The following is an 18,648-nucleotide window of genomic DNA, read 5'->3' on the forward strand; positions in this document are numbered from 1 at the left end:
TATTCAATCGGTGGTAAAAAGTTATTATTTTAAATTGGCTAGTATGATGTACTGTAAATAATGAGACACGTTTCTCTAAACATTGAAAAGAGTTCAATTCTGACTACCAGGCTCAAAATACAATTATTTCACTGTTAGCCAACATTTAGTTGTACATTGGTCAGAAGTAATTTAGCTGCAAGAGAACATTAATAATAATAATATTAATAATAATAATAATAATTATAATAATGTAGACCTTATTAACCCCCCAGGAGAAATTCAGTTTCAGCTTCACCCAGCTGAAGGATGTTAAGTGCTGTGTTTGTATTTGATTCTTATTCATAGTTGATTAATCAATAATGATTTAGCTTTCTGTTGGGCAACTTTACGGAACAGTTGCCTGCAATGCTGATGTAGAACTACGCCTACTGTGCCTTACAGGCAGAGTCATTTCATCAACATGAACATGTTGACTCTTATAAATATGTGTGCATCTTGCTGTACTGTACTAAATTGTTCTTACCACAGGGGTAGGATGAAGGTCAGTGTTGCCAGATCTGTACAGAGCCGTCACCTCTCTGAAAAGAGCCAGGAGGATATATAGAGTCCGTTTTCTTGGAGGTGCAGTTAATTTCTGAAACAAAAAATGCAGAGGAATCATTAGCAGAACTTTGAATGTTGTCAAAGCACCTCATTTTATTGGAGTCCTGTATGACAGTTGTAGAACATTTTGCATTTGAAGTAGTGAGTTTAATGTGTGTCATCATTGTGTCGAAGTACTTCCAATATGAGAAAATGATTGCATGCAGTAACAGAGAGCGAGACGACAGACGAGAGCAATACACTGTACCTCACATGCTGCCTCTATTTCATCAACATTTCCATCCATCACAGCCGCAGTAACTGTGTCACGTATGACCCTGTATTCTTCTCTGTACACAAGGTACTGGTCCATCTGGCTTCCATCTGCAGTCTGTCCCACCAACAGTGGAGAAATACTTTTAATATTGTGCAAAATGTGGATTTTAAAAGATCATTTCTGTTTTTGTTTCATTGGATTGTCCTGATAGTAGGTTAACCAGATGAAACTGTAAAATGCATGGTTTGGGTCTCTCTACTCTAACTCACAAATATTGTCAAAATTGAGCCACTGCTTAAAGAACATGAAATCATAGCAGCTGCATCACCTTGTATGCCTGCTGATGGACCTCAACAGGGAAGAGCCAGCTGAACTGTGGTTCCTTCACCATCCTCTGGACCACCTCAAACCCTCGCTGGCTGCTGAGCTTACGGATGAGGTAGACTCTGTACCAGTCATTCTCACTCCGTTCACATAAACCCACAACAGCATCCAGGAACTCCTTGGTCATATCTTGGACATTTGCATCTGTCACAAAAACACAGCAAGACAGTCTAGAATAACACCCAACTTTTATAATCCTAGTCTTCTGTATTGAATTTCACATTGCCAGCTGGTCAAACAAACCTTGGAGAGGGAACCTGAATTAAATTCAAGATCACCAATGGTTTTGGTGCAGATCAAAATGACAGTCATAGATCACAACATTAAATTCCTGCAATAGCTAAAGAAGTTGTACTTTCCAAATGATAGATATCTCATTTTAACTCTGCACATTGAAAACTTAGTTTCACACTGCAAACTGATTAGGCTACTTCTATATGGACAAGAGGACCTCACAAAACTCATATTTAATATGCCAGTAAAGCCTTCCTTCTCACCAGAAGGTAAGTTAGTGATCATCTCAGAGGCCATGCTGAGGGACAAACGGATTCTGGCGATGTCTTGCAGGTGTTCGATGGACACCTCTGCAGGGGACTGGGTGATGGAGTTCAGGAAGCTCTTTAAGAAAGCTGTCTCTTCTTGGAAGTATGCCTGCTGTTCCTCAACTCTGGTGGATTCTTGGGGCATACTGTCCCACAGGGAGTCCTGGGGTCAGGAGGTTGTGAAAGTTTAGTTATATCTGTAGAGCACTCTTTAAAGATATATATTTGTATTGCCCCATTATGCAAGCATACAGAAGTAAAGTGCTTGTGTATACATAGGTTTAAAGCATTTCTGTGTAAGTCATCTTACACAGAAATGAATTAAAATGAATAAAGAAACCAGAGGATATTGGACAACACGATTTATACAAGATTGTAGTGTATAAAAGAGTTTACCTCAAGGCAGTTGATGTACAAAGCATAGAGCTCTGATTTATCCTCCTCTCCCACAAGTATACTGACTTCAACAGCTGACAAATGCTGTTGCAAATATTCTCTGACGTCATTGAAACTAAAAAAGAGAACAATAACAGAACAATTCTATTAATAAATGGCATCTATTCTACTAAATCCATATGACTATGAATGTATCAGTTCCAACACTAAAGGGTCATAGTCAACTATACAAACCTGTACTTTAGAAGAAGCTTCAGAATCACAGAGCGCACCACAGGGTTCTTGTCCACAGACTCGTCAAAGGGCGACAAGCCCTTGGTGTGAATCTGATGGTTCTCTGGTGTAAAACATAAAACAGCTTATGGTTCAAAAGATAACAAACTGCACAATACAAAAATCTGGATTATATAATACTAACTAGAGCATCAGTTAGTTAGCATGGTAACACTACACAGAAACTGTTACAATCAATAAAACAGACAATCTGCTGTTACTGTCATCTTTGCTTGTTCACTGTAAAGTAATATTACCTGTCTCAACCATAAGGTAGGAGAGAAGGTGCATAACGACGCCCTCTGCTGGTGGTGTGTTGTCTTTGAAGCACACCGTGGACACCAGCTCAATGAAAAACGCATCACAGCGTTGCCTGAAGTCTGTATTCTTTGTGATAGAAGCCCTGTATTGTCACACAGAACAAATGACAAACATGAGCTACAGTATATCAACCATTAAAAATAAAAGGATGTCTGTCATATTGTGATATACTAAACATACTTAATCAGGCCCCGCAAATGCCTCGCTACACCACCGATGGGACAACATGCGACCGATTACTGGGCACAGACACTGATTGCCTGACAAAGTCGGGGCCTTACTGTGTAACAAACAGCAGAAATACCTAAAAAGATCATCTTTAAAAGGTTATAAGGGTCGGCATATGTATTTCTTTTTTTACATATTCATTGATGGGTGATAAGTCAGTTGAGTTTTCTTGCATTACAGTAGTTAACAGCACTGTAATAGGCAATTCCAGGACGCTTTTCTTTTATCAAAATGATCCGAAAACTATTTATTTGAATAGACATATTGTTTATTAAAACACATAAACACAGACCTTATCTCTTCAGACACTTCTGGATCAAATGTATCTGGAATGTCCTGCCTGCACAGGGGGCAGGACTTGTGTTGAGCCTGGCCCTGAATCCATCCTTCAATGCACTGCAGGCAGAAGATGTGATGGCAGGGTAGCTCCACTGGTTCTTGTGGTTCTTTCATGCAAACCCGGCATTGTAGACCAAACCTTCAGCAAAATGGAAGCAAATTGCGTCAAACTGGAATGAAGAGAGACACTATGACAACTATGAAAAGAAATGTTCTTACTTGCAAAGCTGATCACCCGCCCCTTTTTTGCACGACTGCAAGACTTCAATCACAGCTCGAAAAGCTTGCTCAGATTTTACATCCGAGTTTCCAGCAAGCGCCTTATACAGAGAAGAGAAAAACAAAACTATTGTACTTTGAGATCTTTGAACATAAGGACAGCAACATAAGATGCTGAGCACATTCATCTGGCCCAGAGGATTAGAGAACCTCTGCCTCATTAGTGCCACCATTAGACTCTTTTTTTTATTTTTTACAATTGACACACAATATCTCAAAATTGATGGGTAGTTCACTTTAAACTTAATGTGTTTGGCCAGGAAGAATAAAGATAACTTGTTTTAATAACTGCTATGGTTTGCGAGTGATTGTAATAGTAATTTGTAAAATATAATGTAGCATAATATTTGACAAATCATCAATAAATCACAAACTAATTGGTTGTCCTCCAGATTAAACAACAAACCGATGACTGACCAAGTAACGGATGTCCTAAAACAGGCATATTACAGTATACAGTACGTCTAAGAACAATTACTCAGGTTGTGTATATATTGTCACTGAGGTTGGAACTATGTGAAAGTTGACACTGTCTGAGGACATAGAGAATGTTATCAAGATCAATTTATTTTCTCCCATATTGTGAAGTGTAATATCCATACAATATTTTAGTTTTTACTCAAATGCACTTAAAAAGACATTTATATCCCTGTTACACATTATGTACCAAAGACATACTGTATAGAGACAATATTCATAGTAAAGCAGAGACACTCACCCTGCCTAGGGTCTGAATGTGACAAAGGACCACAGTCTTCAGTTCATCCTCAGAGTCAACTCCCAGCAACATGTGCTCCACAAACAAGCACAGGGTGTAGATACGGTTCCAGCGATTGCTGCAAAATTATATCACAATCACTTTGATATCAAAATGTGTTTATTACATTTCTGTGTAGTCGTCATCTAAAAACATGCATTTACCGAATGTCTTGGATTCTCTGTTTGCATCTCTCTCCATATTTATTCTCAGTCTGCTGAGAACAAATGAGCTCTATGGGGCCTTGAATCCTCTTGACCTGCTGCAGCCAGTCCTGGCACTGAGTTTCACAATGGAACTGAGGTGGCTCCAGGAATTCAATACAAGCCACTGCTGCATGCACGTCCTGAACCTTGAAGACAGTTGAACAAGCTGTGGGTTTAGTTTACTTGCAGAATGTGTGCATTTGCCATCACTGGGCAGTCGCCAGTCGCGTAAACTAGCTAGTTACATCAGACAAATATTGCTCACCAAACTGTACATGTTCGGTGAAGTGTACTAATGTAAAGAGATTCATAGCGTTGGTACCATGTCCAATGCCTATCTATTACTCCAAATATTGACAGATACTGTATGCGTAGGAATTGGACCAGTTATTAATCCAATGCTGTTCACGATGTTCACAATTACGTACAGTATGCTCTTTATTCCTTCCATAAGGGAATCATTTTTCTTTATGTTCCAAGGCTATAATGCTTGTCTTCAAGGTGAAAGGATTGACGAAAAAACTGCTATGACTACAGTTGACAGACTTTAAGCTAAATAATATATTCTCTGCTCTGAATAAAAACATTAGAACAGCATTTAAGTCATCTTTACGAAGAGATTAAAATAGATTATTAGGGTGGTATGACTTTACCATCTCTGGGAAGTTCCTACTGTGCTCGTTCTTCAACAAACGGGGAATAACTTGAGGCTGCAGGGCAATCATCCTGGACAGGTTCTGTAGTCGGCTGTGGCAGAAATGGTAGGCTATGTGGATCTGAGGAAAAGAAGGGATTTCATCGCTGGTTCTTCGTCTCTGTAGCTCATTTACACTGCAGGTCAGAGCTTCACACAAAAGCTGTAGAGAACATGCAAAGAAGGAATTAGATGCGCATTTAGCAAAGCTTTGATCTTACAACAAAAATAACAGACTTTCAGTTGGAATTGATGGAAATTACCCTTAATTCTTCGTCCGTTGTTACATTCATTGTCATCGAGATAAAATCCTGCAGGTACCGTTGAAAGAATTCTTTCTTCATTTTGTCCTTCAGGTTTTGGGCCATATACTGACCAAGTGGTAAATTCCCAAAGCATCCTTCGAATTGACGCGGGTTGGGATCTAAAAAAAGAAAGAAAAAACAAGTAAGGTTTAACAACAGTGCAACAGGGCTGATGGTTTCAAGGTTCAAGACTACAGCTTTCAGGCAACAGAGTTTCAGACATAATGAGCTATTTACTTTCATGTCGGAGAGTTTGCATCATGAGTTCCTCCAGGAAATCTTTGATCCACCAGCTGAACGGCAGAGCACAGCGCATGGTCTTCCCAGCTGTGACATGGCTCTGCACCATAAAGACCGTAGAACTGTGAATCAGGGCAGATACTTAGAATGAGGATTAGTAGGCTTGATACCAGACATACAATGTCAACATGTCGGATCTGATTCTGCAAGCAGACAGGATGACAGTCTTTATCTTTGTTTATCAAGTGCCATGATCAGGCATAAAGTTTGACTCACTGGCTGTCCGTCCTCACAGATGGCACATCAAGCATGTCCTTGTTGGCAAAAATCTCAACCCACAACTTTCTGATGTCATCTCCACTGTCCATCAGGAGGTCCAAATTGCAGTCACGGTCGATGACTGAGACCACGTTAGCTAGGAGAGGTGTGATGACAGCTTGGATTTTCCTCCACAGAGTGTGTCTGCAAGAAACATTGAAACGTAATGTAGCATTCATTCTCTTCAGGGTACAAGTCACATTATACAGTATTTAATGTCTTCAGCAGTGCCATTTAAATCTTATCATTTATGCTTTTCATCATACTTCAAAATGAGCTAAACTAGTTTCTGATCATGTATTAAAATGTATAGTTTACACTGGGACAAAAAAGCTATCTAGGAGAAGCCTACGTGAATGTTCCTCCTTCTTGCAGAGCATTGAGGTTTGATGCTTCTCTGAGAACCCAGTTTCTTTGGAGGAAGACATTGGCCTCATGGTGCTCCAACAGTGAGTGTAGACGTCTCCTCACGGTGCTAAAAAACGTAGCTTAAAATAGAAAATGTACAAATTATTTTCTTAATTGAATCCACAAAACAATCAGCAATGAAACCCAAATTAATTTATGAAAATCATAAGGACTAATATTATCCTTAATTAATAATAACTATTTCAACTTACGATCATCTAGAAGTGCGAGCAAGTTTTCAACTCTTCTGGTGCTCAGAGTTCCAGTGTCGTCCTCCACATCTCTGAGCATGCTCACTGCACTCTGCACACAACTCCTCACCAGGTCTGCTGTGTCAAACACTTCGGATAAAGCCTGAAAAGCACATATTCTTACTCATGGCACTAACAGACAATCAATCAATCAATCAGTTTCCCAGATTATTAGTTAACTGTCAGTATTATTATGGCCTTATTTAACTGCCAGAGGTATTTTCATATTTTTTTAGCCAGTGCCAGAGTTTTTCATTGGAAAAAAAAAGTACTCAGGAGCCGAAATACAGCATTGGCACGTGGCGGCTTTAAAGCGGTTCGCGTAGATCTACGTGATTGGCAGTGAAGGTGTTAAGAGGATTGTGCAAGAGTTTTCTAACATTTTTATTTACATAATCCATCAGTGTGAATAGCGGTTAAGTAACAATATATAGAAAACAATACTTTATAACGGATAAAAAAACAAATAGAGTGACAGTCAGTGAGGTTAATAAAACATTTTATTCGTAGAAAATATTATATTCCTCTATGTAGTTGTGTAGTTTCTTATGGTTACCTTAGTATTTGTTTATATTCATTATTTTTGATAACCTGATGCATAAATATTTCAGTTTTTTGTTGCTGCTTGCTTGTTTATAATTGTTTATTATACAATGCACCATCCTCAATAAATTCCTTGTATGTGCAAATGTACTTAAGGAAAGAAAATAATTGTTATTCAGATTTGAATATTAATTCTACTAAAGAAAAAATAAAAATAAAAACGACATCACCAATTAAATATATGTGATTTTAGGACCAGGTGGTAAGAACTGGATTATACTTACACAGGCCTCTCGCTCTGGTGGCTCATTTGTCTCCATGGCTTGGAAAAGAAATACAAGTTAATGTATAATTAACATTTAAAAAATGTTTTTTTTCTGAAGTATTGTAGAAATAAAGAAGAATATAATATATTACAAAAGCTACCCTCAGGCGGATCTTCAAACAGTTGGCTGATGCATAGATTCTTCAAGGAATGGACATCTGATATAAACTCTTTTGATCTTCTGAGATCATCAATGTGAACTGACTTCCAAGGTCCTGAATGAGAGTAAAAAAAAAGGTTAATAAAATGATTGTGTTTAGTTTATTGCGCTTTGCATATACACTATGTAGACCACAGACTGACAATGTTCCTTACCGCCTTGAAAACCAACATAAGAGGAACCCCCCTCAATTCGAGGAAGCTTGGTGACAAAGTACACAAACATCCTGCAGCCGTCAGTAGTTGCTCTCTTGTTTATTTCATTGATGCACGAGTACCTATAATTCAAACATCAAATGCAAGATTTTACTTTACACTTTACACTGCCTGGCCTTCAGTCTTATAGTTATGAAAACCTGCCCAGATGACTTACTTGGCTGAAGAAAGAATGTTCATGCAGTGAGACTCCTCATCATAATCTGTTTGGATGATGAGCACTTTGTCTCCTTGCGTTGAGCCAAGAAACTCCCTGGTACCAAGACATAGCCATTCTATTTTACTACATTATTCAAAACATTTTTTATTTCAAATCCTGCTGGAGCAACTGTATCTACACACCTGATTTCCTTGAGGAAGGATAACTCTGTGTCAAACTGATGAAGAAACAGCAGTTTGCAGTGTTCAAGCGTTGTCATATCTTTGAGTTGTTCAGCGTCTGCTGCAGTCAGTAGCCTTGAAAATGTTGTAACCTTCAAAACAGCACAAGGGTTTAAATCGCCACCACATAAAACTACCAAATGTATTAAACTTGAGATTCTTGATAATACAGGTTTGTTCTTTAATGTTTAGAGATTGGTTACTGATGTACATGAGGTACATGGTACCATGTTGGAGGCATGGCAAAAGAAGGTAAGAATATAAGGAGAATGCTTTGTGGTAACAGGAAATTGAAAGGTTAACGTTCCACTCATTGGTTGCTAATCCAAGAGGAGTCCTTTGTAACTACAGGTAACCACCCTAAACATTTTATGATAGGCCTCAATTGATAGCTTAGTGAAGATAATTACCTCTGTAAAACAAACGGGGCACTGCTCCTCTTGCTGTGTGTGCATGGAAATGAAGTCGCTCAGGGATCTGTGCATTCCTCCTTTAGAGTATTGTTGTACCAAGCTTTCCCTTTCCTCGACAGACAAATTGGAGTGCTCCAGTCGAACGATTGAGTCTGGAGTTGCACAGTCCAGCAAAATGTGCTTGGCTTCATCCAGGATGATCTGGACAGAATCTGCTTCATCCTTCAGTTTCTCTGATACTTGCAGGACCACAGAGGAGCATGTGTCTGAGTGGAAGCCGATGAAGACGTCACTTGCCACATATTGTTTTGTCATGGAGTGGAGACTGTTTGGGGAGACAAAGTCATTGACCCAGTTCTGTAGTTGTGTGACAGCATCCTTCTGTTCATCCTTGAGGACATTGTTGATGTCAAGGTAGTGCTTCTCCAACCTGTTGATCAGTGGGATAGGAAACTGTTTGTAGACAACCTCTTTCTCTTCAATGACAATCAGCCGGAAGTTCTTGTGAACTCTGCACTTCACACGGTGGGTTCCTAATCCAAGATCTACATAGTTTTGACCCCCAAGGGTAACATAGTACTGGTTCAGGGCATCGTACAGACTTTCGTAAAGGTTCTGGAGGTTCAGAAGCACAACAGTCTGTCCTGTCTCCATACACACCTTGACACGGTTGATATTCCTGCAAATCTGTGTGTACTCTTGGTCTTTGGGGAAACTTGACCCAAAGATTATCTCTGGATGGGTTTGGTCTGAAAAGAACATCTGTTGTAGAATCTGGAGAGCTGCATAATTCTTGGTGAGGATTAGAAGGTAGCGACCCTCTTCTGCTTGGCAAATGGGAGCAATACTTTGCTTCACCAGGTCAATAGTGTTGATGTAGTCATCAGTAAAATCTTCTTTCAGTGCACTGCTGAATATGCTCTTGACATCCACATCATCTTTTCCACTGAAGTTTCTAAGGATTGCTGTAGTTATTTGGTCTGCAGAAGGCTTCTGGTTAGCAGCTTTGGTCATGGAAAATATCATCTTTACAAGGTTGTAGTAATCACGCAAGCCAAAGAAACCCTGACCCTCTTTGCATATTTCCATATAGGCATCTGCAAAGGGCTCAAAGAGATGTTTAACCTTCTCACGTATCGTGACATCAGATGAGCATATCCCGACTGCACTTTTGATGAGCTCTCTCCTGTTTGGATCACCACGGGACACAAAGATTCCTCGATTCATCTTAGCGGGATCCAATGCCCAATTTGAAATGCCAATGAAACCAACTCTTTTGTGAGGTAGAGGCTCATCGTCAATACAGCCTTCTTCTAGCAATGGATGTAGGGTTTTCAATGGCATTTTAGGGGAATCCTCAGCCAATCCAATCTCATCTAGCACAACTACTGAGATGTATTCATCCAAGTTTTTGCTTTCTTGGAAACGGGCACACTGTCTGAAGGTGCCAATGATGCCTTCAGGAGTCGAGTGAGGGCTGCACTGGAAAGACACCAGATGAATCTGCTTCAGCTTCTTGTAAAGTTCAGAATGTGATGCCTGGCCCTGCATCGCATCTGCAACCAGGGTTTTGGACAGAGATTTGGAGCTCCCAGGTTTACCGACAATAAACAAGGGAATTCTTAGCTCAATGCAAATCACCATCATGAACACGTTCTCTTTCAAAGCCTCATTTCTTGCGATTGTCTCACCCATTGGAATGCCACTGAGGAGAAGATCCTGCATGAGTAGAATTTCGTCTCTGATTCTCTTGGCATTGTACTCACCACGGAGGATTAGGCTAATTTGTTTCTGATACTCCTCTTTGGTCTCCAAGCAGGACTGATAGCACACCACAATGCCCATCAACAGTGCCCAAATCACTTTGTCACTGGCAGGTAAATTCTGCTGCACATTGTAGTTCCTCCGCTTCTGGAATTCTTTCTTCTGGAGGCGTTCAATTAGTTTCTTATTGAACATTGAGTGATTTTTGAGGAACCATGCAAACACTTGCATGCAACGTTCTACATCCCTGAGACTGACAAAGCTACATTCATCTTTCCTCTCTCTCATGAACCTCTGTGATTCGGACAATACCTCAGTTATCTTCTTGACATACTTCTTGTCGACTGAGTTGGTATCTACCTGTCTTTGCACAATTTGCTCAATGTACATATGCTCTGTCTGGTCATTGAGCTGGCCAAAGTCCCAAACCAGAGGAATCATGCTTGGAGGTAACGCGTGGACACGATAGACCAACTGGCGGAGAGGGATGGATTCCAGTCTGTCTTCAGTCTCATCAGCCTTGACTCTGTAACCCAATCCAGAATCCTCCAGCCTTTTGATCATCTTGTCTGTGTGCTTCCTATAAGGATTACATGCAGCAATAATCTGTAGCCCTGTTTCAGAGTCAAGTTGCTGTCCCTGCACAGTGTTGTCACAAAGGATTTCCTTAATGCTGCTGATGGCTTCAGTAGTGTTTGCCTCATCAAGGAATAGAACAGAATCAAACCCATATTTCTCTGTATTGGTCACTGCAAGGGTTTCTGCTTCCTGCACTTTGGTGTAAATCATTTCTGATGTAGTGCCACCATGTACCTTGATGAGTTTCATGTTTTCTGTGGGTGCTCCACACCTTCTCAATTCACACAAGAACTTAATGAGCCTTGTCTTGCCACATCCTGTTTCTCCCATGATGATGACTGGAATACCACACCTGAATCTCATGTGGATCGCCATCATTTTGAGTATGTTATCAGTGGTGAGCTCATATGTTTCATCTGGATCTGTTGCCCATTTGATGCCAAGCACATTGCACAGATACTCAATCTTTTCAGCTCTGGTAAGTTGATCAAAGTCCACATTGAAAGGGACCCTCTGAAGTGTGAGAGCAGTGTAAAGCTGTTGACTCATTATGTTTTTCTTGATGACTTCATTTGTAGAAGGGTTGATGGCGTCAACACCGTTCTCGTTGTTGACTCGCAAGTGAAATCCAATGAAAGTCATGGATGTGCGGTCACCATTGAAGAAGATATATGGATGTGGTTCAGATTCCCACCTCTTTCTGAGGAGGAATGGAGCCAGGTCTTTTTCGCTTCGTCCAGCGAGGTCTATCTGTTGCCTCCCTGGGCTTTGGTCAGCAATGCAGAGAGATGGGGTGGCAAAGTCTTTGGACATCAAGATCATGAACTCAATCACAAAGGTTTTGAAACCCTGAAGCGTGTCTCCAATAAACTCAAAGTTGCAAAAGTCTGAATTCTCACAGTCTTGCAACTGAACATTGAGGAACCACACAAAATTTCTCAGCTCTGCCCACGATGGATTAATGATGCCACAGTAGAAGAAGAAGATTTGAAGGCATTCTTCATGTGTTCCCTCAACGCCATTGTAGGTGAAGTTGTCCAGATTTTCGCGCTTGTGAAACCGTCTTAGATACTGGTATGGCCTTTGATATGCTTCACTCTGGAACCATATATCGTCCATTAGAGGGTTGTCACTCTCAAAGCCTGGGTTTTCTCCTCTCCTCATTTCCATCGTCATAACTTCCTTTGGTGGGCGGCATAGGACGTTTGGAAAAAGCTCAAAGAATTGAAAGCTTTCCATTCCAACCTAAAAAGAGATCAAGATGCATGTATAAATGAACACTGCCAGAAATTCAATCTAAGATAAAAATGACCCATTGATTTCTGATTTGATAAGATAATCACATTTCAGTAAATATACACTTTGTCACTGTTTCTTTCTCTTTCTCTCTCTCTTGTTTAGAGATCAGTCAAGGTAGACGTAGTATTGGTGGTAAATGTAAAGGAGAGAAGCCATGAGAATGATAATAGAATGTTGATAAAGTTAACTTACATGTCTGGTGTCATATCTAGGCTGTTCCTGTGTGGACTCTAGTAACTCAGTGACATACAAGTGTTTGTTGCTACATTGCCACATCAATCCATCAGAATCCATCAAGTACCGCAGAAAGAACAGCTTGTATAAAAATTCATTCAAGCCTTTCCGCACCTGGGTGGAAGAATTTGGATCATTACACATTTTCAAAATGGCTTTGTACAATTTATAGAAAATAACTTAATAATAAGGGTCCTCAGAAAACTACTGTATCATCTTGATTCTATGAAATATCAAGAGTAGGAGAAAAACAGAGTCCATACCGAGGATGTGACATCGAAGTGAAACAGCTTGTGATCGCTGTCTCTTGGCGTATCGTACAAATGCTCAAGCAGCTTGCGCTCATCAATTTCAGGATCAGTTAATCGAATGCATTTCTTAAATGCAGCTCCATGTTGAACACTTCCCTCCAGCTTTTCGTACAACCTTTGTACATACAGGGATTTACCTGTAACAGTTGAATGACCACGTTAACTAATGTAAACACATTTCAAGGCATCAATGTAGCAATGTTAATATATCAATCATTCTGGACTGTTACAAACATTCACTGTATGGACTGTCTTAAAAACTGCTGCAGCATGGCGCCTTTGTGTGACTGAATGGAAATTAAATGTTCTCAATAGTGAATTCACCTTTAATACAGTGTGCTTTTATTATTTGTACACATCAGGGGTGTCGTTAGACCTAATACTGGGTCACACACCACTGTATAATGTTGCTGTACCCCAGTTAATTAATGGTCAAAATGCATATTGGCAGTGTGTACATGTATGTGCTTGAGTGACAACAAGCACAGACATGGTTGAAATCACACAAAGTAAGCAATACAAATAATTTGTAAAAAATAATTGTAATGTATTTTAATTCCCTCGCCCAGTATTCTTTTCATGGAAAGCAGAAATATAAAATTAAATAAATGGTCTACAAGTTAATGTATGTGTACCAGTAAGGGAGGAGATAGTGAAATGCCAAATGCTATTATCATATATAGCTGCACGGGACATTATATGTTTTATCATACATAGTTCTCTGTCTGCAATAGGTGGGGTTTGCATTGTGGAACGAAAACCTTCAGAATGAACTCAAAATGGTCCTCTGTATCTTGCATAACAACAGAAAGAGGTGTGTCTTTGATTGCTTAGTTTTTATAAACCCATCCATTTAGTCACATGATTTCAGGTTGTCAAAACTAAGGACAAAAGGACAAAACTAAGACTTACCAACACCTGCTCGTCTGGAAGAAACAATCCCAACACACTGTCCACCTTTGAACACGGATGCAGCGCTGTACTGATCTGGAGGAGCAGAGTAATGTGTGGACAAGTAGCTCTGGATACTTTCTAGAGGCGCATGTGGGACAAAGTCTGTTTTGAACTGACTGAATGCTGTGGGAATGTAGGCATGTTCTCTGTCTGCACTGCAATAGATCACCAGTCTGTAGTCATGCATAAACTGAGAACTCAGTTTCTGAAAAGCCTTTTCCATTTCAAGGCTAACATCATAGCTTAGTTGGTCTGCAAAGAGAATTGTGTAGATTTTCTGGCCCAGGTAACCTGGTGTGAGACATCTTCTCAGGAAAAGTTCTACTTGCTCATACGTCGTGGCTGGAGTACACAAGAGAACTTCATCATAGGTTGGCAAGCGCTCATATTCACTTGTCATGTACAAGCAGATGCTTGAAGCTAGGATCTCATCACGTGGGCAGATGATGAGATTAGGTTGCTTTGAGGAGAGGCCTTTTGGAAGCTTTCTTCGGACTGAATGATCTCTATTCTCTGAGAGCATTGGCTCATCCCATCCATCATCAGCCTGGTTTTCTGCAGTCAGCATTTTTAACAGACGTCCTAAACTTCTTACATCCAGATTATCCTGGGAAATGATTCCCATGTTATTCATGAATGCATTCCACACCATATCCAATTCTCCCAAACAAACATCTTCTGTTTGGCTCTCACAAGCAGAATAACTTTCTTTGTTTTCTTCCAGGCGATCAAAGAATGTTTGAAATGGGATGTCTTCCATTTGCCTATTGTCAGGATTGGGTTGATTGAGACACTTCTCCCATGTTTGCCAAACATCTGGGGTTGAACAATTTGGTTTGATGAAAGAAAGCATCATCAAAGCCTTGTCCTCTATTTCTGCATTCACCTTTGTCTCAGCCAGAACGCTACACAGGTAGACTATCTGTTCTGCAGTGAAATAGTTGAGGTAATACTGCTCAGATCTCTGTGTGTCCATGAACTTTTGCCAGTCATCTAAGAACACCTCCATCTTCCTGCACAGTGCTGTGAGCTGTTCAGTTAACTTGCCAGTTAGTTGTTGTTGGATGTTACCAAGGTTAAAGTCCATGATAATGCAAGGGTCATGCTGAGTGTTGCAGTGAATTCTAGCTTCCCAACATCTGAAAAGTGGGTTTCCTGCAGCATAAAGGTCTACAAATGCTTGGGTAAGTCTTTGGACACTGTCAAAAACCTGAGGACAGAGCAGATAAGGATATAGGTCAAGTGTCTGTGATAAAAGGGTGTGATACTGTTTGATGGATAAAAGTAGTCCGAAATAAATCAAAATAATACTTTATGAATAATATACCGTAAATATTCTACTATACCTCAGCAAAGTACTCTATTTCACTCTGATTTTGTTCACCTCTCCCAGACATAAGCATGAGTTTGTTCTGCAACTCTCTGATTTCTTCTAAGTCATAGTTGCGCATCATGTTGTTTTCAAGGCCTTCTGGAATTTGTAGTTTTAGGGCAGTCTCTAAACCGAGCTATTGGAGGTTATCACATGAAACAAGTTAATATGACCATGAAGGACTTTCAGAGGTTTGTACAATGTTTATTGCGATTGTAAGTTCAGATCATTCTAGATCTGAACATGTCTATGTTGTAGCTACAGTGTTCACTGATGCTACAATCTTACTTAGAATACCTTTTTTTGGTTTGGTGCCTTGATGATGTATATTCCTCTGTCATTGATGGATGTCGCTAACGACAGAGATGAAAGTTCAACAGATCCATGGCTTTCTTTGACCCTCTTTAACCACTCCAAATGGCGTGCTGTATCTCGCTGAAATTGTACACCAAACATAAAGGTCTCTGAATGTCAGTTGGAAGGGTCAAGGACACTTGCAAGCTAAACCAAATAATAGCTGATGACGGTATGAATAAACTGAATGCAAATAGTTACAGTAGCACCAGCAATTGGACATTGTATTTAGTACTTATTTCGATCAGGTGTCAAATGAGAGGAAACATTTTAATAGAGATTTAAACAATAACAATGACTTTAAAATGTAATCTAACCAGCTTTTTTGGTATATCCATGTCATTTTCAAGTGCTTTCCACAATTTCGTCAGGGCCTTATTGAAGGCATGAAAGTCAGAAGCTGTTTCAAGTCCATAGAGTATGGAGGAGTAGCCAAGGACAGCGTCATGGAAACAAGATACTCGATCCACATCCAAGTCATTCTCTCCCGCCAAAATGGATGCCAGGTCAACAAACACTTTCAGCTCATTGATACCTGAAATAAAACATATTGTATTGTCCATTGGTGCATTTTTCTCTAGCTGATAGGGATACACATGGGTGTTTATTGAAAAACTAAATATATTTACCGTTAAGTGTGTTTTTAACCCACAGGACGAAATTCTTCCTCAGACTGAGTTCCTGAAGACACTTCTTGCGAATGTCAGTTATGTCTTTAAGAATATTTTTGATAACCAGCAAAGGTTCATCAATGTAATTCAAACTCCTCTTCTTAAAGTCATTTTCATCCTGAAAAAATAAAGTAACTATAAAGTAAATAAATGCAGGAAATGAGAGTGGATGCTTTATCAACGGTAAAACAATAAAACAAATTGTTGTAAAACAAAAAGTAAAACGAATGACCCTAAAACATTTCTGAACTTTTACAGTTTGAAAATCATTTTGTCACAGCCTTACCTGTTAATTATGTAAACATGCAAAATACATTCACAGTATTAGTATTTAGTATTGCAAAAAAAAAGGGGGAAAAGTGTCACAATGAGATGGAGACAGCGCAGGGGAGACACAGATGGCCAGGCAAGGGGATTCATTGTTGGACCACCAGACAGGACACCATCACTGACCACAAACAGTTACAGAAGCATTTCCTGGTGCTTTTTATCTACTCACCATTTTTAGCAATTTCTGCAGATCACTGAAGTCTCCATCAGGACATATTGTCTCGCTGACTTCCATAATTATCTTGGCAGATTCCACTGCAAGGTGAAGATCATGGTACTGTTTGATCTGCTCAATACGCTTTGTGATCCATTTCCCGTCATCAGATTGGTTGATCCTGCATATGATCTCTAGATCTTTCTTCATCTCATCATAGCGTCCCTTGTAGTCCTCAAAGATGCTGTCCACATCTTCTAATGACAATGTGCCACTTTTCATGGACTGATAAATCGTTTCATACTCATCGTAACAGCTCAGGAAAATCTCACTGTAGATCTGATCTAGAGTGTAAACATCTTCTTTTCCATCACCATCAAGTTCTTCTGCTTCTTCTGTGTCGGCTCGTTCTTTTGACAGATGATCCACTTGGTTCTTCCAGCACATTTTGAAGATGAAACTCTCCTTGATGGAATGTAGTTGAGATGTCATCTCACGGGTGTTTTCACTGAGGTTGAAGTATGTGACTAGGCCAGTCACTGTGGAACTCTCTCTGTCAAGTCTGTAAACTTCCATGAAGTCATCTAGGGCCATCAGCTCAATGTTGCGTTGATTTTTTTCATTTAGTCCCTCGAAGTCAACTATGGATTAAGATGATATAACAATAAAAATATTAGTAATATATATATATATACATATACATATATATATCTCTGCTGTCAAGCCCGAAACTGCTAACTCCAAAACGCTCATTGTTCAGGAAACGAAAAAACTAAATATAAGTTTTTCAGGAAATGAAGAAAACCTTATATTTTTAAAACAAAGCAATACTGCCTCATCAAAGTTGGTATAGTGACTTTGTATATTGTCAGATACTTGCATGTGTCATTATATTATCAACACTTTACCCAAATCACGGGTAAATCAACACTTTACCCAGCGCAACGAGCAGAAATCGAGCTGAAATGGAGTTAGGTGTCCAAACAATAGCTCCACTCGCTCCACTTTTTAATACTTTTCATTGGTTCAAATGTTTAGATTTTTTACACAGACGTAAAGGGTGTTCAATAGCGTTGATTTATGAAAAAAATAAAAAAGGATGAAAATGGAGTTGAGGGGCTTCAAGGGGGTCCCCAGCAAGACATTTTATATAGCCTCAAAATTAGTTTAACCACTTGAACCTTATATTATATACACGTACCTCCTCTATCCAAAAGTCTACAAGCTGAGCTTATGGATCGGCTATTTTTGTGCTTTCTTGATTTTTTTTTTAGGGCTGTGACACAGGGGGCAGCCATTCAAATTTGGGGCAGATTGGATGCAGCGATTTGTGATTTTCTTTGCTAAACACCAGATTTGGGAAGCCAATCATAGCCTATCAGAGTGGAATATGAGAAATCTGACTGATACTTGATCACATGACTCCGGACAGTACTGAGTTTTGTGAGTTTTGGACAAAATCGGTAGGAGTAATATCAAAATTGCAGGAAAATCTTGTCAGGCAGAAATGGGTGTGGCCTATGTATGACCTACAGTTCAAGAATTATAGGCCAAAACCTGAAATGGCCTATGGGGTGCTATAACAGCTTTTGGGGTAGGGGTGCCCATTACGTCGATCGCGATCGACCAGTAGACCGCAGAGGCTGCGCAGGTAGACCACCTGCAATGCCCCTGAAAAAAAAAAAAAGGCTCTAGGTGGCACTGTGGCAGAAAACGGTGGCGCGGCGCTAAATGGGGGGGGGGCGCCAGGAAAAATATTGAAACAGTCCTAATGCCTTAATGTTGTTATTTAGCCCCCATAGGTAAA

At 39.8% G+C, this 18,648-nt stretch overlaps 1 protein-coding gene across 3 annotated transcripts in view; it reads right to left on the minus strand.

Annotated features, from left to right (window-relative positions):
* The window catches only part of LOC308103740 (E3 ubiquitin-protein ligase rnf213-alpha-like), a 45,233-nt gene that overhangs the window by 10,344 nt on the left and 16,241 nt on the right, over nucleotides 1-18,648 (minus strand). For 2 of the 3 annotated variants that reach the window (XM_080453881.1, XM_080453883.1), the window contains exons 21-51: nucleotides 16,857-17,482; nucleotides 16,316-16,475; nucleotides 16,004-16,221; nucleotides 15,630-15,767; nucleotides 15,307-15,468; nucleotides 13,919-15,170; nucleotides 12,959-13,143; nucleotides 12,654-12,809; nucleotides 8,817-12,407; nucleotides 8,368-8,498; nucleotides 8,183-8,278; nucleotides 7,966-8,087; nucleotides 7,752-7,865; nucleotides 7,610-7,647; nucleotides 6,744-6,885; nucleotides 6,476-6,611; nucleotides 6,082-6,267; nucleotides 5,803-5,927; nucleotides 5,524-5,684; nucleotides 5,220-5,423; nucleotides 4,525-4,712; nucleotides 4,322-4,439; nucleotides 3,544-3,644; nucleotides 3,278-3,463; nucleotides 2,694-2,839; nucleotides 2,398-2,500; nucleotides 2,164-2,278; nucleotides 1,723-1,930; nucleotides 1,170-1,369; nucleotides 833-955; nucleotides 506-616 (exon numbers count right to left, since the gene is read on the minus strand). In XM_080453881.1, coding sequence (XP_080310007.1) covers nucleotides 506-616; nucleotides 833-955; nucleotides 1,170-1,369; nucleotides 1,723-1,930; nucleotides 2,164-2,278; nucleotides 2,398-2,500; nucleotides 2,694-2,839; nucleotides 3,278-3,463; nucleotides 3,544-3,644; nucleotides 4,322-4,439; nucleotides 4,525-4,712; nucleotides 5,220-5,423; nucleotides 5,524-5,684; nucleotides 5,803-5,927; nucleotides 6,082-6,267; nucleotides 6,476-6,611; nucleotides 6,744-6,885; nucleotides 7,610-7,647; nucleotides 7,752-7,865; nucleotides 7,966-8,087; nucleotides 8,183-8,278; nucleotides 8,368-8,498; nucleotides 8,817-12,407; nucleotides 12,654-12,809; nucleotides 12,959-13,143; nucleotides 13,919-15,170; nucleotides 15,307-15,468; nucleotides 15,630-15,767; nucleotides 16,004-16,221; nucleotides 16,316-16,475; nucleotides 16,857-17,482 — 9,542 coding nt within the window. The remainder of the gene's footprint in view (nucleotides 1-505; nucleotides 617-832; nucleotides 956-1,169; nucleotides 1,370-1,722; nucleotides 1,931-2,163; nucleotides 2,279-2,397; nucleotides 2,501-2,693; nucleotides 2,840-3,277; nucleotides 3,464-3,543; nucleotides 3,645-4,321; nucleotides 4,440-4,524; nucleotides 4,713-5,219; nucleotides 5,424-5,523; nucleotides 5,685-5,802; nucleotides 5,928-6,081; nucleotides 6,268-6,475; nucleotides 6,612-6,743; nucleotides 6,886-7,609; nucleotides 7,648-7,751; nucleotides 7,866-7,965; nucleotides 8,088-8,182; nucleotides 8,279-8,367; nucleotides 8,499-8,816; nucleotides 12,408-12,653; nucleotides 12,810-12,958; nucleotides 13,144-13,918; nucleotides 15,171-15,306; nucleotides 15,469-15,629; nucleotides 15,768-16,003; nucleotides 16,222-16,315; nucleotides 16,476-16,856; nucleotides 17,483-18,648) is intronic. The other variant, XM_080453882.1, reaches the window with a different exon arrangement.

Source organism: Gymnoscopelus braueri (assembly GCF_963280865.1).
Source record: "Gymnoscopelus braueri genome assembly, chromosome: 16".
Taxonomy (NCBI): domain Eukaryota; kingdom Metazoa; phylum Chordata; class Actinopteri; order Myctophiformes; family Myctophidae; genus Gymnoscopelus; species Gymnoscopelus braueri.